This window comes from Carya illinoinensis, chromosome 1 (genome assembly GCF_018687715.1).
Source record: "Carya illinoinensis cultivar Pawnee chromosome 1, C.illinoinensisPawnee_v1, whole genome shotgun sequence".
Classification (NCBI taxonomy): Eukaryota; Viridiplantae; Streptophyta; class Magnoliopsida; order Fagales; family Juglandaceae; genus Carya; species Carya illinoinensis.
The window spans coordinates 43,854,814-43,877,976 of NC_056752.1; the positions used below are offsets into that span (position 1 = coordinate 43,854,814).

The 23,163-nt window shown below is 37.8% G+C and overlaps 5 protein-coding genes across 9 annotated transcripts; 2 read left to right on the forward strand and 3 right to left on the reverse strand.

The window, feature by feature from the left end:
- Positions 1-1,001: 1,001 nt before the first annotated feature.
- Positions 1,002-4,507, reverse strand: LOC122276404 (28 kDa ribonucleoprotein, chloroplastic-like). Its single transcript, XM_043086096.1, has 4 exons — positions 3,907-4,507; positions 1,787-1,888; positions 1,366-1,638; positions 1,002-1,258 (listed from the first exon to the last, which is right to left on the reverse strand). The coding sequence occupies exons 1-4, from the start codon at positions 4,339-4,341 to the stop codon at positions 1,205-1,207; spliced, it is 864 nt and encodes a 287-aa protein (XP_042942030.1). The 5' UTR covers positions 4,342-4,507; the 3' UTR covers positions 1,002-1,204.
- Positions 4,508-6,323: 1,816 nt separating this feature from the next.
- On the forward strand, positions 6,324-9,818 carry LOC122276412 (pentatricopeptide repeat-containing protein At4g02750-like). The gene has a single exon (XM_043086103.1). The coding sequence runs from the start codon at positions 6,590-6,592 to the stop codon at positions 8,615-8,617; it is 2,028 nt and encodes a 675-aa protein (XP_042942037.1). The 5' UTR covers positions 6,324-6,589; the 3' UTR covers positions 8,618-9,818.
- Positions 9,819-14,944: 5,126 nt separating this feature from the next.
- On the forward strand, positions 14,945-15,688 carry LOC122276448 (mitochondrial import receptor subunit TOM9-2-like). The gene has a single exon (XM_043086175.1). The coding sequence runs from the start codon at positions 15,066-15,068 to the stop codon at positions 15,357-15,359; it is 294 nt and encodes a 97-aa protein (XP_042942109.1). The 5' UTR covers positions 14,945-15,065; the 3' UTR covers positions 15,360-15,688.
- Positions 15,448-23,130, reverse strand: LOC122276426 (plasmodesmata-located protein 2-like). 5 transcript variants are annotated; one of them, XM_043086145.1, is made up of 4 exons: positions 22,113-23,128; positions 21,794-21,901; positions 21,643-21,688; positions 15,448-16,597 (listed from the first exon to the last, which is right to left on the reverse strand). In XM_043086145.1, the coding sequence occupies exons 1-3, from the start codon at positions 22,894-22,896 to the stop codon at positions 21,681-21,683; spliced, it is 900 nt and encodes a 299-aa protein (XP_042942079.1). In that variant the 5' UTR covers positions 22,897-23,128; the 3' UTR covers positions 15,448-16,597; positions 21,643-21,680. The 5 variants fall into 5 exon arrangements, with proteins under 5 accessions (XP_042942079.1, XP_042942088.1, XP_042942070.1 ...); XM_043086154.1 differs by lacking the exon at positions 15,448-16,597 and adding an exon at positions 17,005-17,212; XM_043086136.1 differs by lacking the exon at positions 15,448-16,597 and adding an exon at positions 20,896-21,356.
- On the reverse strand, positions 17,433-20,067 carry LOC122276421 (putative pentatricopeptide repeat-containing protein At5g52630). Its single transcript, XM_043086115.1, has one exon. It carries the CDS (start codon positions 20,001-20,003, stop codon positions 18,165-18,167), a length of 1,839 nt encoding a protein of 612 aa, XP_042942049.1. The 5' UTR covers positions 20,004-20,067; the 3' UTR covers positions 17,433-18,164.
- Positions 23,131-23,163: the final 33 nt, after the last annotated feature.

Genomic DNA, 23,163 nt, shown 5'->3' on the forward strand with positions numbered 1-23,163 from the left:
TTCGATTTCGAGGATGAAATCTTTTTTTTAGGAGGAGAGATTGTAACAGTCCGCTAGAAATTCAATTGTGAAATTTCTATTACCTTTAGGAACCTCGTAAAAACTCCATAAGTTTTCACGAATCCATTAATCGTATAGGCTTTAGTCTAACTACATAGTTAGTGTTATTATTTACTATAGTATCAGAAGTGTATTTTTGATTATTGGAAATAGTTAGAAGTGTCAAAATGTATTATGGTTTGTGCCATTATATATATTTCCAGTGTTGAGTTTTTTAAAATTTTTTTTACGTGTTAAAAAAAAAACTCAAATGGATATCTATAAAAATTTATATACCAATATTATAGTAGTACTTGTCATACTCTGCAAAACGATATAGCAGGTTGTCTAACCAAAATACTTTAAACTTCTATTGCATATCTCCACAGCATTTAACACTTATGATTTTTTGGTCCAACAAAAATTCTTAGATTTTTTTTATTAATATTTATTTTATTAACATAATGTCAAAGGTTATATAATTTTTTATTTTCATCATTTTCTTTGATTAACACCCAAATTTATATTCCCCACTAGGCAAACGTCCAAAGGACGTTGTGTTTCCTAGTATATATATATATATCGATTTCCTTTTTGAATGAGACCCAGTTCTCCCTCATAATAGTTATCGGGAAAGGCCTTATAGGAGTGTTCTTTTTAGTTAGTTTCAACCACTTGGAACTTGGTTCCAAAGACACGTAAGAGGGTTTTGACCTGTGTTCAGAGCTCAAGATGATGATGGATTGTTTCTTGCTGTGCCAAATTGGCCGCTAATGAAAGATTGGGGCAGATAAAGGAAAAATAAGTGAAGATAGGTACAACCTACCCAGTACTAGGACTACGACAAGTTCTCCAATTTCCTGGAAACCATATTTTTTCGGCCAGGATAAGGAACTTTTATGCCTGTCTTAGGTACTGATTGCTTATAGCAGATGTTAATATACAGCATCAGGCATGTATGATTCGTTCATAATGAGATTTCTTAGTGTTTGTTATTAGCTACAGAAAACAAAATCACGATTAGCATTAGCAAAGACAATCATTCAATTTTCACAATGACAGTTTCTGATAGCCAAATGGCATATCCTTTTTGTTGCTTAAGAGCCACTGACTTGGGGAAGTTTGATCGTTAACCCCGCCTTATATTTATCCCCTGCTGTTCATGTTATGATCGTTTTCCTTGAGCCAGGCTTACACGCATTGCGCGCCCTTCTAGTTCCTGTAATGCCAATAAATAATAAGATGCAATTAGTAAGACCTAAATATTCATCTGTGATGTGTTAAGAGATTCAGGAATGAGGGAAGAGGGAGGGAAGGACAAGTTACCACTCCGTTAAGAGATTCAAGGGCAGTTTCCATCTCTGCTTTTGTGGAGTAGCACACAAAACCATAACCACGTGACCTGCCTGTCTCCCCATCGTACAGAACCCTAGCACCAACCACATTTCCATACTCCTGAAATGCTTGTGTCAAACTCTCAGACGTGACTGACCAGGATAAATTCCCAACGAAAAGCTTGTGTTCAGTTTCTGGATATAGAGGATCTTTAGGTTTAGGTTTGTCTGAGAAGTTCACCCTCAAGGTCCGGCCCATATATTCCTGCCATAACCAAATTTTTCTAGAGTTGAGGAAATGGAAAGAGGAAAGAAGCAAAGAACTGAAACTACCAAATTACTTGTGCCTGTTATGCAGTCATCATTGAGTTAATGATATTGATATGTGCATGCATAAAGAATTAGTTTCTTACCTTTCCATCCAGATTTTGAATAACTAAGTTACAGTCTTCAATACTGCTCATTGTCACAAATGCAAAACCTCTGCTTCTCCCAGAGTCCCTATCATAGAGCACCTATCACAATTTGATCAATTAAGGACATAGTGAAACTCATAGATAAGTATCCCGGTGATGGTGTGTGTTATCAAATATAATTGTATGCCAAAGAAAAAACAGGGGAAACAGAACTTCAAATATGAGTTGAGAACCCCCAAAAGGCATTCGATTTTGATGAAGACTTGCAACATTAAATTTCCATTTTGATAAGGTTGAACCCCGAAAGAGAAATGCTTTGGCCACAGAGGAATTGCACATAAGTAAACCCACAAACAGACGTGAATTGATGTGATACGTCAGATTGTAAAGTTATTTTTATTGTGAAGTAGATCTAAAGTATCACATAAAGTCATGTCAATTTGTGAGTTTGTTCTTGTAAAATCTCTTTGTGGGTGTAGCACTCATCACTTCGAAAATATCGTAAAACGAATTGATTAATAGAGAGAGCTATCCTTCTCCTATCCTCGTTGAATATTCATAAGAACTTCACTCATTTCACTTCACAACCAAAAGTATTGTAAATGTTAGCGGGACATTTGAATTGCAACAAGACAAAATTATCACGCTTTATTCAACACATTATGGTGTTTATCATACAACCACCCTTCCTTGAGTTTTTTGGGATCTCGTACCGAACTTATTAATTAGCAAGATCCAAATTCACCTAACTCAGAGTATCTCACTCGCACATTACTGATCAAGATCGGGGGACCCATTACATTTACAAACTAGTTGTTGGCCTCCCAAACACGATCACACACATGCCACTAGAGTAATAGCACTTGTTCGAGACTACAGTCCTTAAGAAATTACCACAGCAACACAGCATCTATTTCGCGTTTTCAAATCTCATTAAGATTGCTCCAGCATGGCTAATCAAGCAATCAAACTAGATGTTCACACTGGGGAATTATCTGATTAGGTTAGTGAATGGGAAAAGCTCGTTACCAAATCCAAATCCAATTCCAATACATTAATTAATGGATAGAGCTTGTTGATTCATCAGCCCGGCAAAAACCAATGATTTTGCAAGTGAAATGATGCTCCCAGCAGAGTTTTTTCACTCTATAAAGAATGCATCATTCTCAAATTAAATATTGATGACATTTCTAAAGGCAACCTAGGCCCCTCTGACTGCGGGGATATATTTAGGTCATCTAATTGCTCCATTATTGCTGGATTTCATTATTTTTTGGGCGTTGATACAAATACTCTTGCAGAATCATCAGCTCTGAAGTTTGTCTTAGTATGTGATATCGGTTAAGCATTTCTGAGCTCATTGTTGAATCAGATTCTCTTGTTGCGGTTAACTGGTTTAATACTGAAACCCAAACCCCTTGGCAATATTTTGATATTTAGGATGATATTTTTATAGTTCAAGCATCATTTTCCTTTTACTCTCAAACATGTCTACAGGGAAGATAAGGCTTTAGCGGATATCCTCACCTCTTTTGGAGCCTTGAAAACATGGTAAATTTCTCCTCTAGTTCAACTTCCTAAACATATGTTTGGTCTATTTTCTCTGGATCACGTAGGTGCTCCTAACCTTTGTCATTAACTTTAATCTCTTTATTTTTTTTATGGACTACTTGTAAATCTTTTATTATAAATTAATTTCCGCTCTTAATTTTCTTTAGGAGCTTGGTTTTGAAATTTTGATTGTAATCTCTTGCTCCCTTTATATAAGATATTTCTCAGTCATAAGTGAAAGTTATCAATAAGACTGGTTACCATCCTTATCTTAAAAAAAAAAAAATCTCAAGTGCTTTACCAGTTTTAAGAAACACAGAAACACTCCTTCCTATGTTGTCTTAAAAATGAGAAGAACAAAAAATAAATAAAAAAAGAACAGAATAAATAACTGCCAATTATGCCTACTATGAAGATCTGCTCCTGATCTTCCCATGTAGTCCAGGTAGAACCTCATCAACTTACCCAGCCATCATTACTAACAACATAAACTGTACAAACAAATAAGAAAGACGAGAAAAGAAAAAAGGAACAGCTTGCCGAAGAAAACAGTGCATGCTAGTTACCTCAATCAGCTCTGGGCTTCGAAAGTCCTGAATTATGCCAGCAAGCTGAGCACTGTCCACGCTGTAAGGTAGATTCCCGAAGTAAAGCTTAGTGTTCACGACACTCTCGGCCTCTTCATCCAACAGTACTTCCTCTCCTCCCTTATCTTCTTGATGATCCTCAACCAATGTCGCCGCGTCCAACTCAGCCGTTACTGCCACCTCTTCCTGGGCAACAGCAGCGGATATCCTCAGGAGCCGCCACTTGCTGGAGATGGCATTAAGTGAAAGCTGTTCGATCCTGGAAGAAAGAGATGTCGATGCTAACATGCGGGTTGATGAAATCCTAAGGAGAGGGACGTCGGATGGGCAGTGCTTAGAGCGGATACAATATTTGAGGGTGTGGATGGATGAAGAGAAAGATGAGCCAACAGCCGCGGCTGCAGTGGCTGCCATGGCTCAGGAACTCGATTCTATTGGTAGTGGTGGCGGTGGTTTTCTTATATTATGGTGGTTGGAGGAGCGGAAAGTTTGGTTATGTGCGAGAAAAAGAGTGAGGAATGGTGAGTGTGTAAAGCTCCGCAAGCTATCTAAGCTGACGTGGGAAGATTGTGTCCAGTGACAATTGGAAGGGATACTGTGGGGGATGGATAAGGTGAGTCCAAAATAGATCAGACTTTTGTACATCATGGATGAGCTTTTTCTGTCAAGGTCTGGCTCAGTTCTACTGTCTAGCCATTTAATTTCTTTCAATTTAGGTAGAAAAGAATAACGACTAGTTAAGATAAACTACACCAAACAAAAATTATGGTGATAAACATTTTCATTATTATTTTTTAACGTGGTATTAATAATTGACAGATATAAAATGATATCTATAGTGGTGAGGTATACAAATATTATATAATTCTTTTTAAAAAATAAATAAATATAAAATTTATATAAAAAAATTAACTTTTTAATAATAAATTACACTCTTTTTAAAAAAAAAAACATATAAAGGACTTTTGTACACTTTAAGATTATAAAATTACCTTATCTTAAATTACATTACTTTAGAGCACGAAAAGAATAACATTATTTAAAAAAAATTTAAACCACACGTCATCCATTATGGTAGAGTATTGATAGTAGTTTATGTATCTTTATATATAAAATCACATCTTTTAAAAATTGATTTTGCATGTAAAAAAAAAATTCTCACATTAGTTTATGTATTTTTTAACTAAATAATAATAAAATATTAATTATTTTATAAATTGTTTTCACTATAAATCTGAATGGTCTATTTTATACATATGGATGGTCTAATAAATTCAAGTCAAATTCCACTACCAACTCAAATAAATTCAATAGACCATCCAACTCAAATAAATTCAACCCCAAGTCCAATAAATTTCATACACATTCATAATTTAATACAATATAATCCTATACAAATTCAACTGCCGACCAAAATAAATTCCATACAAGGCTACCGTTTCAGGCTTTAAGCCAAGTTGTGTGTAGCGTTTTTGAAATGTTGGTATTGAAGAGAGCAGAGAGTGCAATGAGATAAAACTTTCGAGAGAGCTCCATCGGATAGAGAGAAAAAATATATTAAAAATAATATTTAGAAAGTGAAAAATAATTGTTTAAACTTAAAGAATCACTATTCATAACTCTTCAAAAATTTTGAAATGCATAAATTAATATAGATGAATTTAAAGATATATTATTTAAATTTTTATGTGTTTCTGGGTTAAGATTTCAATAATTTTACAGAAATGAGAAATTTATTAGAAGAGATTCGTTGTTGTCATCATCTCGAATTTTATCACATAGAGATTGAGTCTGATTCTCAACTTCTTGTCAACTGGATCACTAAAGAGAATTTTAATATTTGGTATTCAGAAGATTTCTAGGATGAACTTTATGGCTATCTTTCTTGTATAAAGTATACGATGAAACATGTTTTTCGAGAAGACAATGTTGTGACTGATTTTCTTGCCAAGCAGGAAGCGGGGGGTCCTAACTCGGAGTGGTCTGATGCTCATAATCTTTTGCCCAGCAAGCTTCGAGGCCTTCTTCGCATAGATAGACTTGATCTTCCTTATTTGTGAACTATGTAGGGTTATCAGATATGTCTTATTTAGCTCTAATTGATTAATCATTTAGTTTTTTGTGCTCTTTCTTGCAGGTGCTTTTTCTTGACTCTCTTCGGATAGTGTTTTGGTCTGTCCTGTATTGTTTATTTATTGTTTGGTTATTTTAGTTTTTTGATGCCTGAGTTTTGGTCTTATTGTGTATTTGTAACTTCTAAGTGTCGAATTGTAACCACGATTTTCTTCCATAAAAAATAATAGCTATTAATAAAATTGAGCTACCGTCATTTTTAAAAAATAAAAAAATCAATATTAGTGCTCTTAGTTACTAAGGTATGTATTGAGATTTTCCTTCGAAATGTGAGGGAAACGATCGATCCAATTACAAAGAAAAGAAAACTAACGTTGCAGTTCACAGGCGGTGATCCTATCGACCTTTCTCTCACACTGACGGGACTTTGACCTGAAAGAGGTCGAAGACAAGATAAAAGTAAACTTATTGCCTCCCTAATAAAAAAACCATGAAACCACCAACGGTGGTGGATCCATGCATTTACGCTTAACAATTGTTTCTGCTTCGGTTTACTTCCCTCCCATTAGGTCGTTGAAACTGATGGGGTATGTTCCTCTTCTTCTTCTCTCGCGCCGCACAAGCCCTCAAAGTCACCCAAAATCCCTCTCTGAACCTCGCCAAAACACTCTCTCTCGCAAACCCAGAATTATTTACACAAAACCGTACCAAAGCAACGCTCCCCAACCTAAAGCCTCTCAACTCCAAGATCTCGAGCTACGTAAAAAATGGCCTTGTCGAGGAAGCTCGGAAACTGTTCGATAAAATGCCTCAGAAAAACACGGTCACATGGAACGCGATGATTCGTGGGCACTTTTTAGATGGGAATTCTTGTGAAGCTCTCCAATTATTCTATAGAATGCCTGATAGGGATATTGTTTCGTATAATACAGTGATTGCTGGGTTGATGCAGTGTGGGGACGTGGATGGTGCGAGGTGCGTTTTTTATGGGATGCCATCCAGAGATATTGTGACTTGGAATTCAATGGTTGCAGGGTATATTCGTAACGGAATGATAGACACGGCGCTACATTTATTTGATGGGATGCCGTTGAAAGATGTGATTTCATGGAACTTGATCGTCGGTGGGCTGGTGAATTGTGGGGATTTGGATTTAGCAGAAGAGTATTTTGGACGATCATGTGCTCAGGATGTTGTGTCTTGGACTATAATGATTTCGGGGCTTTCTAAGTCAGGACGGATTGTTGAAGCTTGTAAGCTCTTTGAAAACATGCCCTCTAGGGATGTTCGAGCTTGTAATGCAATGATGGTTGGATATATAGAAAATGGCCATATTGAAACTGCGAAAGATTTGTTTCGGAAAATGCCTGAACGGGATTTTGAGTCTTGGAATGAATTGGTAAGCGGGTTGGTCAGGAGCAAAAAAGCTAATGATGCTATAAGGCTTTTCATGGAGATGCCACAAAAATGTCAGAAAACGTGGAACTCAATCCTGTTGGAACTGATAAGAAATGGGCTCATCAAAGAAGCTCATGCATTTCTTGAGAAATCCCCATACAGTGACGTTGTGTCATGGACGAATTTGCTTGTTGGATATTTTGGATTAGGTGAGGTTGGGGGTGCAATTAAGATTTTTGATCTGATGCCAAGCCGAGATACAACTGCATGGAATGCCACAATTTTTGGATTAGGAGAAAATGATCAAGGAGAGGAAGGTTTAAAGCTTTTCATTAGAATGAAAGAATCAGGTCCATCCCTAGACAAGGCTACATTCACTAGTGTTTTGACAATATGTTCAGACTTGCCGACCTTACACTTCGGAAAGCAAACTCATGCAGATGTTATAAAAGCTGGTTTTAATAGTTACATTGAAGTTTCCAATGCAATGGTTACCATGTACGCGAGATGTGGAAACATGCATTCTGCTCTGCTACAATTTTCTTCCATGCCAAGCCATGATGTTATTTCTTGGAATTCTCTAATCTGTGGTTTTGCTCATCATGGCGATGGCACAAAGGCCCTAGAGATGTTTGAAAGAATGATATTAACTGATGTTATGCCCAATCATATAACCTTTGTTGGTGTTCTAGCTGCGTGTAGCCATGCAGGGTTGGTAGACCAAGGTAAGTACTACTTCGATTTCATGAAATCCAAGTGTTCTCTTCGGCCAGCAAGTGAGCATTACACATGTATCATGGATTTGTTGGGTAGGTTTGGACTAATAGATGAGGCGATGACTTTTTTAGATCAAATGAGAGCAGATGGAGTTGAAGTTCCTGTAAGTGTTTGGGGAGCACTGCTAGGAGCCTGTAGAATTTACAAAAACATTGAGGTGGGCAAGATTGCTGGCGAGAGAATTTTGGAAGTAGACCCTTGCAATTCTGGTGTTTATTTGATTTTGGTTGAATTATTATTGAGCGGTGGAAGGAGAGAAGATGCAAGTACAATTATGGCCCGGATGAAAGAGAAGGGAGTCAAGAAGCAACCGGGGTGTAGTTGGATTGAGGTAAACAACAGCGCACGTATATTTCTTTCAGGAGATAGTTCGCACCCTGATTTTTGTAGAATCTGTTGTATTCTAGACTTGATATACATGGAGATGGAGATTAAATCATAAAATCAGATGCTGCTTAATTTCCGCAAATACACGTTGCATTCAATGGACATTACTGGCGACATTTTCTTTTTCACTCACGATTTATGTACCAAATTGTTCAAATCCATGACTTAGAAACAAGGAACATGTGGATACGAGTAAAAGGGATAATGAGGATTTGATAATTATGGATCGGGGCCTTTAGTTGCTGCCTTTGCGGATTGGAGTTGCCAATCAGAGGATATATCAAATAGTCCTTCCCTGCAGCAGAAGTGGGAAATATTGGGTTGATGTACTCATATTGAAATACAGATGGGAATCACGACTGTGCTATTTTTTTTTAACCAGTCAACAGATCGATAGAAAGCATGCAAAGGTGTAGGTAGAGGCGTACCAACAGAGATAGAAATATGCCTACTAATGTATTGGAATATAATATTGAGGATGTGTAACAAGAGCAGCGGTATGAGGCATGGTTACCCATAATTTAACAAAAGAGACCGGTGACAAAAGATTTGCATTTACCCAGATATTAATTTAGTCCATCTACTGTGTGCTTGCATTTACCCAAGGTTTGAATTGCTAGACCCAGTAAATTAAACAAGAGCAATCCCACATGGATAGAAGATCCCATTTTTGACACGTCTATGAAAGCTCTAATGTACATTTCGTAGGATTATCTAGAAAATTACAATCTTATGCCAACCCGGAAGACACGCCTTCTATATTATTATGTCAGATTGAAAATTTTATGCCATACAAATTGTGTGGAGTATGCATGCTTTACACTAATTTGAATTCTTGATCGGCTATGTCTATTTTGAGGGGATTTTTGTCACAAGGCTCAAATGAGTTCTCAAAGCCCAGCCCATCAAAGGGGCCTTCAGAATAGGACAAAAGAGAAGGGAGAGGATACTTAGAAGTGAGGGATATAAGGTGTGGTAGGAATAAGGTAGAAAACATAAAGGAGGGTGATGTAACATAAAGCAAGGCAATGGAAGAGAGGAGACTTATGGCTTGAAAGGAGTCTCGGGCAGACTTTTGGCTAGGCTGGCTTCAAAAGCAAGGCTTCTCGAAAAGACTTCTTCAACCCCCATACTCGGATTCCAGCTATGGAGTCGAGATCAGGAAGAGAGATCTATAAAATTTATTGTACAATGAGGATAAGAGATCATGAGAGACTGTAAATTCAGTTTATTATAGTGGATTCTTCCCTTCCCAAGTTCCTGTGGACGTAGGCCTAGTGTCGAATCACGTAAATTTGCGTGTCTATCTGTCTCTATTTTCCTGAATTTATCTATTGTTTACCACCATGAGCAAACACACATACTCCGTACAATTGCACTGGATTAGCAGAGGGCCCACATAGCACCGATTCAAGCCTAGCATACCAAGGACCCACACAACATCCTTCCCCCAATGCCACCTCAGTAAGCCAGGGAGGGATCTTTCTCTCCTTTTGTATCTATGATAAAAACCGACGTCAACAATATAAATAGTTAGAACCATCACTTGGCACAAATTGGTTGACCTGCAGTTTAAATCCATGCAAACCAGTTAATTTATCTATGAAGGTAAGAGTAATACTATATATAAGTTTTAAAAAAGTGAGCTCTATTAAGAAAAAATTAATTTTTTACACAATTTTTTATGGTGTGATTCACTAAATTTATATATTTAATACTCGTATATATTATTATTATTCACGAATGTAAATATATATGTATATATCTTTCTATAATAATAAGTATCTATCTTATTGCAATAGAAATAAACAGTAAATTTCTTATTCCATTTATTTTATCCGTGTATTGTGTAATCTCTGTTTTAACCTTCGTATTGTACTTTTGTGTCCGTGTAACTTTTGTGTCCGTGTAAAAATAGATATTTTAATCTTTTATTACAGCTATGTCAAATAGTAGGCTTCTTTACCCTTTTTTTTTTTCTTTTATCTTTTTACTTTCCTGATTTCGTATCTTTTCAAGACGTCCTTTCGTATTGCTTTTTGCTTTTTTCCAAGACGTTGGCATGGGGTTTTGGTTCAAGAGGGCATAGGTTTTGATCCTAGTTAGCTGTCTACCACCCCCTGTCATACGAAAACAAGACACGTAAGAAATTTTATCCTAGATGCAGTACATTTGATCTCATCTGATTAAATCTACGGAAGTGCCATCTGAGAAGAACATGGAGAATAGATTTGCACGGCGTAACTTCAACTTGTGAATAACCATACAACTGTCATACAAAACCAGACCACCACCGCACCAAAACAGGTCCGTCATCGCCACAATCAGACAACGTTGTCGCTCCACCAAGCTTCATCGCCCCCCACTAACATTTTTCCTCCGTTCCACACCCCCCCCCCCCCCCCCCCCCCCCCCGCGGACCCTCAAGCAACACCCTGATTTTGAAAGCTCTGCTATTTCCAGCATGATCAATCCATCTCTTTCCCAATATTTTTCGCCCTTTATATTCTGACTACATGACAAATTAAAACTTAGTGAATAAGTAAAACTAAGAGTAATTAGAAATAGAGAAGTGAGAAAGAAAGAGTGGTGGCATAAAAGAATATTAATTGTATTTGGGCTGAATCACCACTGCAATCAATTTCAAAAGTGAAATAGTAAGCTTCCTCTTTTTATGAAAAGTTTCAAGAATCAAGACACCTCTGATCTCAAGTCTCGTGTGCTAAGAGGCTTTTTCAAGGGCAATTGCATGCATGTTCTGTCTTTTGTAATACCTAGAAGAGAAAATCTTCCCACCAGTTTATCCTACCAACCTTTATTATCGGAAACCAATAGAAGAGTGACACGTAAGGACTACATCACTGAATTTCCAAACCGCAATGCAGGGGAACTCTCTCGCTCTCTCACGCAGCACGAAACCAGAACACTTATCTCTCTCTACTTCCTCTCTCTCTCTCTCTCTCTCTCTCTCTCTCTCTCTCTCTCTATGTTGAACCCAACCGAAGACCTCTCTCTCTGCTTCACTTCTCTCTCTCTGCCTCGAACCCACTTGTGGATGCAAAAAATCTCATTTCTCGCCCAACATGTCAGCGACGATGTTATGCCAATGACCACAGCGAGCAGTAGGCTGAAGGTACATTCACTGTAACTCTTAGGCGTAGCTCGAAAATCTTCTTGGCGTAATCAATATTCCAGACACAGATCTTTTTTTTTTTCCACTTAAATTATGGGATCTGTTATTTTTCAAAAAAATATAGGAAAATGGCCACAATTCACACTTTGAGAAGAAGCACCGCCAAATAGGTGATGTAAATCTGGATGATTACCACCCGATTGATCTAGTACCAAGTTCAAAGGCTTCCTTTAAACCTAGACCTATCGAACACAGGACTCCTCTCATGCCACATATTCCAAGACCTTCGCCTCCTACCCATCTTGAAAATGGAGGATTTGCATAGCCTACTCATGATGTAAATTTGTTCTTCGTTTTTGCAGTTTTTCTTGAATTTGATGATCTGTGTTTGCTTTGAAGTCTGACGAATTTCTACACATTTGGAAGTTGTTTCTTGAAAATTTTGAGGCCGCCTAACTCAGTCTTAGTGCTATTTGGTTGCTAAGAAAATCTGGGAAATGGAAAAAAAAAAAATCGTGATTTTTTCTCCCACATGTTTTTGGCTAACATTCGAGATATGGATATGAAAAAAATTAATGGGAATAAAATTTCAACTTTGTAACATAACCAAATCGTCGTGATTGTGAGTTCGTGGTTGCAGTAGATAGTTAGAGCGCTACAATTAGAGTTATGGCTTAAATTCTTTTTTCTTTGGAGTAACGTCTATGGCGTCATTCACTGATTACCAGCGCCCTACAACCTCAGTGGGTGCTTGCGTATGAGTCAACACCCATAGTTGTTCCTATATCAACATACACGGACCAGAATAAGATTGAAAACAATGGTTGACCTGGATAAACTTAGCGTCCCAGGAATTCGGTCCTCTTACATATTGCTTGCTCGCAGTACTCTATGGCCCAGAAGATTCGGATTTGTGAGGTCACGTTAGGATTCATGAAGGAGAGGTTTTCGGTTCGACAGAGAGAGGTTTTCGGTGGGTGAGAGAGAGAGAGAGAGAGAGAGAGAGAGAGAGAGAGAGAGAGAGAGTGGGGGTTGGGGTGAGGGGCTCAACAGAAATAGAGAAACATTCATCTTCAACGCGGCACACCAGGCTAGTTGAGGAGCACTTACGTGTCACTATTTCATTCATCTCCGTTGTTCTCCACTTATAGGATTATCCGGTCTGAAGCATTTCTCTACCTAGAAACACATCAGTTTTGCAGGCAAGTTAATTGGTGAGAGTAAGCATTGGAGAAGGTGGCCGGACAAACCTTGAACTAGGTGCGCAGATCGGCAGTGGACGTGTGAGGCTTCCTCACCGATGAGCAAATCGGCAGTATTGGATGTGTGAGACTTCATTTCTGGAGAGAAGGAATCTTCAGTATAAGAGGAGGGAGGAAGGTTTTTGGGGGATTCTTTCACAACTATCAGCTGTAAACATGTACATTGAATGTAAAATGGAAGAGGTATGTGGCAAGATTCTATTGGAGGGCTGTTATTTAAGTGACAGCAGATCGACCGGTGGAAAGATTTCCTCATTACGTATTTTCTTTTCTTTTTGTTTTTCTAAGGAGGGAAACAATAAAGTCTACCATGAATTTGGATAGTAAAATAGTCTATTTTTATTTTATTTTATTTTAATATTTATATATTATCAATATAAATAATTTTTAATTTTTAATTTTGTTATCTAATCATTATAATTTTTTTCAAACTTTTTAAGTAAAATTAATATTAAAAAATTATATTTTAACATTATGATTTTGTTTTCAAATTTTTCTCTCATATTTTTTAAAATATCATAAATATCTTAACTCAAATTATTTTACTATTATTTATAAATTATTTAATTTTACCTTATTTCACTATCCAAACTAAGTCTAAAATAACTCTTGAGATGTGACAATGGCAAAGCTCTATCATGGATAATTCTTTTCTTGATATCTTTTTTTGATATTTGATTAAGCATCAGTATCAAATCAAATGCCAAGCTATTTGCTCCATTTGGAATTGTGTACCGTGATTTTTGGCTTTTGAAGTGTTTTACCTCTCCGATTGATGCGAAATTAGACTTGACTCTGAGTTACCCTATATTTAATGCTATGGACTAAGTTCAAGAGTCGAGTGTGACAAAGGTAATGCTATATCATGGATAAAGAGAGTTTTAAAATTCTAAAATTATATAAATATAAATTTTTTTTCTTTTATATTTACTTTTTACAATAGCGCTTCTATTTTTATAAATGGTAATACTAACGTTATTCTCGCTTACATTTGAGGAGTATAAACTTGGATGTTTTAGAAATAATTTTTACCTTATTTCATTTTATTTTTTTTATAAAATATAATTTAAATATAAACATAAATATTTTTAAATTAATCATTATAATTTTTTTAAACTTTTAAATAAAAAATAATTCATTTTTTAAATTTTAAAATAAAATTCATATTAAAGGAAAAATACACTAAAGTAATACAAACGTTACTCTTGCCTACGTTTGAGGAGTATAGACTGGGATGTTTTAGAAATAATTTTTAACTTATCTCATTTTATTTTTTTATCAAATATAATTTAAATATAAACATAAATATTTTTAAATTAATCATTATAATTTTCTTAACTTTTAAATAAAAAATAAAAATAATTCATTTTTTAAATTTTAAAATAAAATTCATATTAAAAGAAAAATACACTAAAGCAAAGCCTACCAGAAAATAAAAGTCTAACAAGGTAAAAAAGTATAATAAAAACTAAATAAAAACACTACAGCTCAATTTATTAAAATAAAATAATTAAACCTAATAATAAAATAATTTAAAGTAAAGAGTAATTTAAATGTAAAATAATAATTAATATCAATAAAGAATATTAAAATAAATTTCATAACTTATAAATTATAAAATAATACAATGAAAAAACGTTCAACTTAAAACAACAGAGCTACTAATTATATTAAATAAAATAATTATTTAATTAAAATACACGAAAATATAACTAAATGAAAATAATTTTATTTTGGCATGTATGTTAGTATGATGTGTATGTTATTTTATTTTGACATGTATATTATTTTATTATTAAGTTATTTTCTTACAACTAGAGCAAGGGACGTTTGCTCCACTACTAGTATATATATATATATATATATATTTTAAGAATGAAGTAAATATTACTCATAAATAAAGTAAAAGAAAATGATCCTTTTTTTTTTTTCTTTTTTTTCTTTTTTATTCCTCGGCCAAGGAAGAAACTCGTGTTAAATATTGGAGCCGAGACCCGAGAGAGCGAAGGAAGCTTCAAAACCCTTGAGCCTGCTTGGGAGTGCCCTATATAGCGACTTCACAACGATCCCCAAAACCGTTCCCTTCAGTACACCATCAGACCCTGAAAATGGCGTCGTCCCAGGGAAAAAAGCGAGTCTCTGCCACGAGCAACGACCAGTCCCTTATCTCGAGGGTTTCACGCAGCGTGTCCCAGTCCCCCATCCTCAACCAGACGAAGCGCGCCGCTTCCGACGCCGCCACCGTGTCCAAGAAGCTGATGCGCAGCACGGGCAGGGCCGCCTGGATTGCCGGCACCACCTTCTTGATCCTGGTGGTTCCACTCATCATCGAAATGGACCGCGAGCAGCAGCTCAACGACCTTGAACTCCAGCAGGCCAGTCTCCTCGGCACCCCCAAGTGACTCAGCTCCTCTCCTTTCCTCTCCTCTCGCCTCAGGTCATCTCAGCTCAGCTCGGAGAGAGGTTTTTACTTGGGGTTTAAGGTTTTTCCATCACAGATTGGTACATTAGAGCAATTTTAATTGGGTTTTTCTTAATAGCTTGGGATCTGTTTTGCAAATGGATACCGTCATTAGGGTTCTTCATTATCTCCTATTTTCTTCTGCTTTCTTTTGGGCTTGTTTGATATGTTTTTGAGATTATCTATGATATGCCGTTTGGTTGGTGAGAAAACAGAAAAAACAAAGTCTTTCCAAGAAGTTAGCTTAATAAAGCAAATCTGCTTCTGATACCAAGTCCCAAATGAGGGACGAACTCAAGTCTCCCCAAGTTTCTTGATTTTGCGTTAAGAATTGTTTCGAAATAATGCCTCCGTCGTTCACGTATGGTGTCAACTCGATAAACGTGTTCATTGCAGTATGATGGAGACCATAAGAGTGCCCCCCCTTTTGAGGTCTTTTAATAACCATTGACTGTAGATTGGATTCATCGAAGTATTTGATTTGCAATTCAGGAGTTGTACTTGAAATTCTGTAAACGATTTCTTCTTTGTGGTGCTTTGTGATTGGAAGACATTGAAATTCTCTCTAGGCTTTGGCTCATCCGCCAATTCCATAAAGAGTTCCATCTTAGTCAGTCCCCGTCTTGTGCACCTTAGCTAGAAAAACATGCCAACAATTTGTTTAAATCTATTAAGAATTTTGCTTGATTGCTTAGAGATACAGAAGTCGCAACTCTGAAAGGACTTGAGTAGTGCCTCTATGTTTTGCCGTATAGACTATAGAGAGTTATCGTTCTTTCAGATTCCATTCATATTATTAAGGGCTATATTTCATTTTGTTTAGGCATTCAAATTCATGGCTTAAGACGCTTTAGAAATATTTCGCAGTTTAGCCGAGACAATAGTCTGAAGCTTAGAGAAGATTGTAGATGGAGTTGGAATGAAAAGATTGGTCTTGACTTTGAGTACTTCCATTTTATGTTTATGGAAGATAAATACCGTAACCTGGTCCATTTCTTTTTTTTATTCATGATCGTCTCTTGAAAAGCCTGTTTGCTGATTATCTGGGATCCAGTTCTCTCTTTAACACAACTTCCACTGCCAAATTGTCTCTGAGCTGAAATGCGAAGAGTTCTTTCAGGTAGATCGATTTAGCACTGATCTTTCGCCCAGGTTTTCTTAGCTTTTTGGCACCTCCCCCTGCATATCAAGAAAAGCTTTTCTGCTTAACCCATGAACGAGGGAGGGGATTTATCATCCACCATTCGAGCAGAAAAAAATCGCGGATCATAAAAAATGCTCCTTAATGACTTCCTGAAGGGATACTTATGTTTTAGAGCATTGGTCATTGCCAAGTCTGAAGTTTAGCTAGAATGGTAACTTTTGGCTATAGCATCAAGTTTTAGTTAGATAAGTCCACGTTAGATTAGCCATCTTAAATGTAAAATAATAATATAAAATATTTTAATAATATTGAATTTTTTTTAATATTTTATAAATACACTTCATATATTAATTAATAATTTTATTATTATTATTTAACTATGTTTTCTCTCAACCTAATTATTTAACAAACATATTTTGCCAACCATCCACCCAAAACATAGTTGATACAAACTAAACTTACTTTCAAAATAAGAAGTCATGGAAGCCATTAAATTCCAAGAAACAAAAGAAAATCTCCAATCAAACATTTATCAGAAAGCCACAGCAATGCGATGTCAATAAACCAGTCTGAAGTCTAAAACCAAAAATTTGAGCCGAAGATCCACAGCAACAAAAGCAACGGTCATACGTAGATCTAATCAAACTAACCTGGGAAAAAGATATTCGAAGACTTGTGAAGCAATAAAATATATATATATATATAAGTGCAAGAGTCAAGACAAAGGAAGAAACAGATATATACGAGAAAACTCAAGAAAAAAATAGGGAGATCCGAATGCCCTTTTTGGGTTTATAACAAAAACGAAATAAGGATTCTTTACGACAACATATAACAACCCAAAACTCCAACCTCCTAACAAACAAAGAGTTGCAAGAACAAAGAAAACTACAAATTTTCCATTACACAAACACGAGTTCAAACTGATAGATCCAGTCTGTACAAAAACGAGCTAAAATCAGAGAGAGAGAGAGAGAGAGAGAGTACCAGTTTGCGTTCCTTGGATCTCATGGTGTGAAAGGAAAAGCTTCAATGAAAGATGGTTTGAATGGTTGGACGTGTTTTTTATTAGGCTGAACGAAAATGTGTGAGAGAATGAGGCTTGCGGGTTGAAGAAGAAAAGAACGACAGAGAGAAGAGGGGATTGCCTGAGTCGAAGAAGAGAAGGGAGTTTCGAGAGAAAGAAAGAAAAGAAATATCAAATGAGGGGTTTCGGGATGAAGACAGAGAAAAACCCAAGGAAAGAGTTAGCGAGCGGGGAGGTAGATAAATGATAAGATATCAGTTTGGTCCGTGAATAGTACCTCGCCAGACATAGAGATGAGCTAAGAAATACCATAGGACAAATGTCAAAGTTTGGAAGTTTAGCTAGGCCAATGTAGATATTTTTTCTTGCATTTAGTTAAAATTTGGACTTATATTGGCAAGCTCTTAAAATTTGAAAAAACATTTTAACAAGAAAAGGAACTCATCAGACGCTACATAAAAACAATCTTTATAAGCGAACGTCGAATGTTGACAAAAGGTGCAACACCCCTAACATTTGAAGGGTGTGCAAGTCTCTCTCCCTTGGGTAGCATTAGATGCCTCATCTCCTACAAGTTACCAGATATCTCCGCATGAGCAACTACCATATGAAAATCTATGATACCTGTTTACATCCCTCACAATAATCTCCTTCTCCAAAATTCTACTAAAATACTTGAATGCCTCGTGACAATCCCTACAAATCCTCAAATTCTTCACAATCCTTAGTGCCTTACCGGGTGGGGCAGCTCCACTCACCACTCCAAAAGCCACTGCCAATTTCTCACTGTGATACCAAAGAGCTTCCCTTTTCTCCCCTTCTCCTACCTCACGAAGCATCTCTTTCCAAACCGGCACATACCCTAATTTCTCAATCTCTTCCATTAACTCTGCCAACTTCTCGTATATTTCCTCCGTCCTCTCATGCCTTCTATCCCCGGCCAAAAACACGTGTACTTTCCCTTGCACTTCTACCCAGCTCCTCCCACCTTCCTTCTTCACCCCCCTATCTTTCATCATCTTCCGCACTTCTGCCACCTCGTCCCACCTACCTGCAACTGATAACACATTGGTAGCAATCACATAAGCCGAGTCATCATGAGGGTTAAGTTCCAATAACTTTCTAGCCATGGTCCAAGCCATATCTGCTGCACCGTGATATGCACAACTGGATAGCAATGACCGCCACACTGCAGCATCCGGCACAAAAGGTATAGTCATTGCAAGCCTCTCAGCTTCTTTTAATCGACCAGCTCGTCCCAATGCACCCACCAAACACGTATAATGCTCTAGTCCCGGTTCCAAACCGTAATCCACTTTCATCCTATTCATCCACTGCTCACTCTCAACAGCCAAACCTGCATTGCAAAACGATGTTAGGACTGCTAGAAAGCTATATTCATCCGGCACAAGCCCTCGAGCTTCCATTGAGTTGAAAAGCCGGAGGGTCATGTTGTTATCTCCGTGCTGTGCATAGCCAGCCATCAATGCATTCCAACCCACGATATTCATCACCGGAAAATTCTCATCAAAAACCTCCCGAGCATCTGAAATAAAACCTGCTCTTCCATACCCATCAATTAGAGCACTACCCACAATCACGTTGGAATCTAGCCCCGTAACAACCGCATGGGCATGGATTATCCTACACTGCTCCCATGCAGCAATCTCTGCGACCGCACGAAGCGAGCCGGAGACACTATAGATCGTGGACGCCACATCGCAAGCTCTCATTTCAGCAAACATCGATAACGCATCGATGGGCCGTGAATTCTGCGCAAGTCCCACGATAATGGCGGAATAACAAACCTCATCTCTGTGAGTGATATCGTCGAGCGCCTTACGAGCTTCATTGGGTAAACGATATTTAGAGTAGAAATTAACGAGTGCGGACCCAGAAAAGGGCTCGCTAGAGACCGAGAGTTTTAGCGCGAGAGAGTGGAGGCCAAGGCCGAAAGAGAAGGAAGGGAGCGCAGTGCAGGTTTTGAAGAGAGAGGCAAAGGTGCGCTGGTTGGGGAAGGTGGGGTGGCGGAGCATAGAAACGAAGTGGTGGAGGGAGAGGATGGAGTTGGCGTGGGCGGAGATGAGGGCGGTCCATGAGACGACGTTGGGAGAAGGGATTTGGTGGAAGAGGCGGAGGGAGTAGGACAAGAGGTCGGATTTGGAATAGAGAGTGATTAGGTTGTTGTAGACAGAGCGGTCGGTGTTGGCGGCAACGATGGCTTGAGCGTGGACAACGCGTGGGTCGGTGACGTTGCTTCGGCTCTGGCTTGGGTGGGACTGGGACTCTAATATTAGGTGGTCGTTCATGTTATGTTGTTGACGTTGAATCTTGATAGAGGATGCAAGAGTTTTGGCGTCATATGCGAGCTTGTCAAAGAAACTGATACGGGGGCTGGGTATCCTTTTCAACATTTCTTCTTTTAAAAAATTTATGCTAATATGTTATTTATAGCCAAGAGCCTTGAGTTGGATGGCATGAAACTCAACTTCTCTTAAGGTTTTGGATTTGATCCCCCTCCCCAAATACTCCAATATATTAAAAAATAAAAAATAAAAAGTTATTTATAGGATTCATTTCGTTAGTCTTTTTTTTTTTTTTAATTTTCAACCTATCAATAAGTATTATTATAAAATTTTAATTACATTTAACATTTTTCTTTGAGCAAAACATTGTTGGTCTAAAATGCTCTGCTGAACATTTGTAGTGTGCTTGTTTTGCCGTCTTCGGTGTCTTTGTTGGTTTAGCAAATGCTTGTGTATTTGGATGATGTTTTTCTTTTCTTTTTTTTCAGTTTTGGGCCGTTCCCACTTTCCACAAACCGAAGTACGCGGTGGGCTTTTAGCAATCTCGACCCAATTTTAAACCAGAAATAAATAGAAATAGGAAATAGGACCGACAGCCACTCTGTCTACGGGAGTCGCGCAGCTTTGACTTTTGACCCATCATTGCAACATCCTAGCTGTCCGATTGCGTTTCCGTGTGGAATTTCTCCTCAACAACACCACCGCCACCACAATCGTCTTGTACGAACGAGATGTATCTCATGAGCGAGAGAGAGAACAAAGAGAGGCAAAGCCATTTTAATTACTCGTTCGGTGAATGCGGGTCTCTTCTTAGAAAATCTCGTACTACTTATTAAATGCCATTCGCTGAACTCATCTCATCGATACTGAAATTTTAACATCCCATAACCTAACGATAACTTAAAACGTAAAAATCCATTTTTAAGATATGTGCACTTGTTGAGTTCTAAGGCTTTTAAAAGTGTGGAGTCAGAAAGAAAGAAAGAAAGAAAGATAGATATATGAAATGTATTCTATAGTATTAAACATGATTTGATATACAATAAATGTTATTAGACATTTTTATACATATTAACACTCCTTTAAGTTCCACACCCAAAAAAAAAAAAAAATACCTCAAAGGGGAGCCTAGGGAGAACCAAAATTTCTCTCCCTCGCTTTTGAGTAGTGAGACACTCAAATTAAGGTGGTGCATGGAATGGAAACTGGAAGGCCAAAGCTAGTGAAAGTGACTGACTAATTTCCTTTACCCGCTAGTCTATATATAATGACATTGATCTAAAACAAAATTGTCAGTGTAATTGTCAGCAGGAGTTAAGAAATAGACAAAATGCGTGTGGGAGAGCGTGAAGAGAGAGAGAGCAACTTTCTAAAAAGCATAAAGCTTGTGAAGAAAATAGAGAAGCATTAATCTAGAGAAGTGCGAAAGAGGCAAACACCCCACATGGCTTTAGAGGGATCCTGCAAACACAGCCATTAATTAGTCCACTGAAAATTGTTTTCTTCGTCCAACCCAAAATGACAGACATTCATTCCCACAACTTTCACTTTTGTGAAAATTTCTTCTAGCTTTCATTCATGCCTTAAAACTTACTTCCCTTCTTAAGAATTTTTTACCAAACTGTAAGAACATGAATGTCATGAAGCCCTCCTCACACATACACTCTCTCTTGGCACTTATCTTGGCCACAAAATCCCATATTGTTTAACCGAAAAAACAAAAAATAATATTGTAGAAAGAATCTACCTCAAAAGTACTTTGCCTCTTTGCAAAACCATCGCCTATCAAAGATCTGCACAAAATAACACATTCCAGCCGTATCAGCATTAGGACCAGGAAAAGCAGAACAAGAAAAAAAAAAGGGAAGATCCATCTCATGTTTCACATATGTACGTACCATCATGTTTCTTCATCAAACTTCTAGCAAACAGTAGGCAAATTACTAGAAACCCCACTCCTGCTGCCCCTCCTAATATTATAGCCACTGTCTTTCCTGTATTTCCTTCTGTCCCAATATTGATTAAAACACATCTCACGTTATTATACTCACAGATTACACCAGTAAAACAATGCTCAAACGGTAGAAAGCCACTAATCTGACTCAGCACTAAAAGCTAAAAAGCCCGATGCACTCATAAATTTATGCAGTGTCGGAGAGATCTACACTAATTTAATCGTGCTAACTTTAAATTTGCGGTTGAGCAGAAATTACATACCTGAAGAAGATAAAGAAGAAGAAGAAGAAGAAGAGGATGAAGATGATCTCCTGGGAACCCCATTAGGATAGTAACTATAGCTAATAAAGCATTTGTGTAGATAAACTTGGCCTGAAATGGAGCTCCCACATTCAACCTGCGCTCTCTGCACAGCGCTCTTCACACAATCCCCACAATCTGAGTCCCCCAAATCCCCCTCACACTGGGCCAACAAATAAACGGCTTCATAGTTCGTGGTGTAGAACCCGTGGCCGCTAACCACGCCGGTTTCCAACACCTGTAACGCAGCGTCCCTCCTTTCCTCAAACCCACTTCCGGCCACGTTTGTGGTTCCACAGGTCTTGTAGAGCAACTCCATGCCTGAAACCTGAGTAAACCCCGAAACCTCATAGAGTACGTAACAGCCATATAGCTGGACTCTGGCGGCTATGGCTTTGCCACACAGACTGTCAGCCATTTGAGGAAGTTTGCCCACACAGTTGTAGCAGTCAGCATTGCTAAGGTCGCCTCTGCATTGGAAGAGACCAGAGATGGTGGTTTGGCCACTGCCAGAGGTCGTCTTGAAGAACCTGGCCTTTGTAGACTGCGAAACCAGAGAGCCAAAGAGGGCTGAGAGAGCCTGGGAGTAAACCCCTGTCGGATCTGAAAAGGCCTGCTTTGCACAGCCCTTGTAGACCAAGGCTGTGTAGTCAGAAGCAGATTCAACAAGTGGGATGAGCTCAAGATTGGTAAAGAAAATTAGAGAGAACAGAAAAAAGGAGAAGGGGTTTGTAGAGAAACCCATTTGGGGTCGTGTTGATGGCTCAAATCATGGCATGTTTTCGGGAAGCTTTGGTTAAAACTGAGAGAGAAAGATCGTCTCTATGGGTTGCTGCTACTTGCTGAAAAGTTTTTGGATTTCGGTATTGTTGATGGGGTGCTTGGGATTTTTTCTTTTTCTTTTCGTTTCTTTTTTTTTTTTTCGTCTAAGCGGTGCTTGGTATTTACTTTTCTTTTTGGCAGCCCTATCTCTTTAGATGTGCAGAAAGAGAGGGTGCAGAGGGAACAGGGA

Coding starts and splice junctions, on each gene's coding strand:
- LOC122276404 (XM_043086096.1), bottom strand. CDS start 4,341: ATGGCAGCCACTGCAGCCGCGGCTGTTGGCTCATCTTTCTCTTCATCC. Junction 1,889..3,906: donor GAAGCCCAGAGCTGATTGAG/GTAACTAGCATG, acceptor AAATTGTGATAG/GTGCTCTATGATAGGGACTC. Junction 1,639..1,786: donor TTCAAAATCTGGATGGAAAG/GTAAGAAACTAA, acceptor TGGTTATGGCAG/GAATATATGGGCCGGACCTT.
- LOC122276412 (XM_043086103.1), top strand. CDS start 6,590: ATGTTCCTCTTCTTCTTCTCTCGCGCCGCACAAGCCCTCAAAGTCACC.
- LOC122276448 (XM_043086175.1), top strand. CDS start 15,066: ATGGCGTCGTCCCAGGGAAAAAAGCGAGTCTCTGCCACGAGCAACGAC.
- LOC122276421 (XM_043086115.1), bottom strand. CDS start 20,003: ATGTTGAAAAGGATACCCAGCCCCCGTATCAGTTTCTTTGACAAGCTC.
- LOC122276426 (XM_043086145.1), bottom strand. CDS start 22,896: ATGGGTTTCTCTACAAACCCCTTCTCCTTTTTTCTGTTCTCTCTAATT. Junction 21,902..22,112: donor TTCTTCTTTATCTTCTTCAG/GTATGTAATTTC, acceptor ATATTGGGACAG/AAGGAAATACAGGAAAGACA.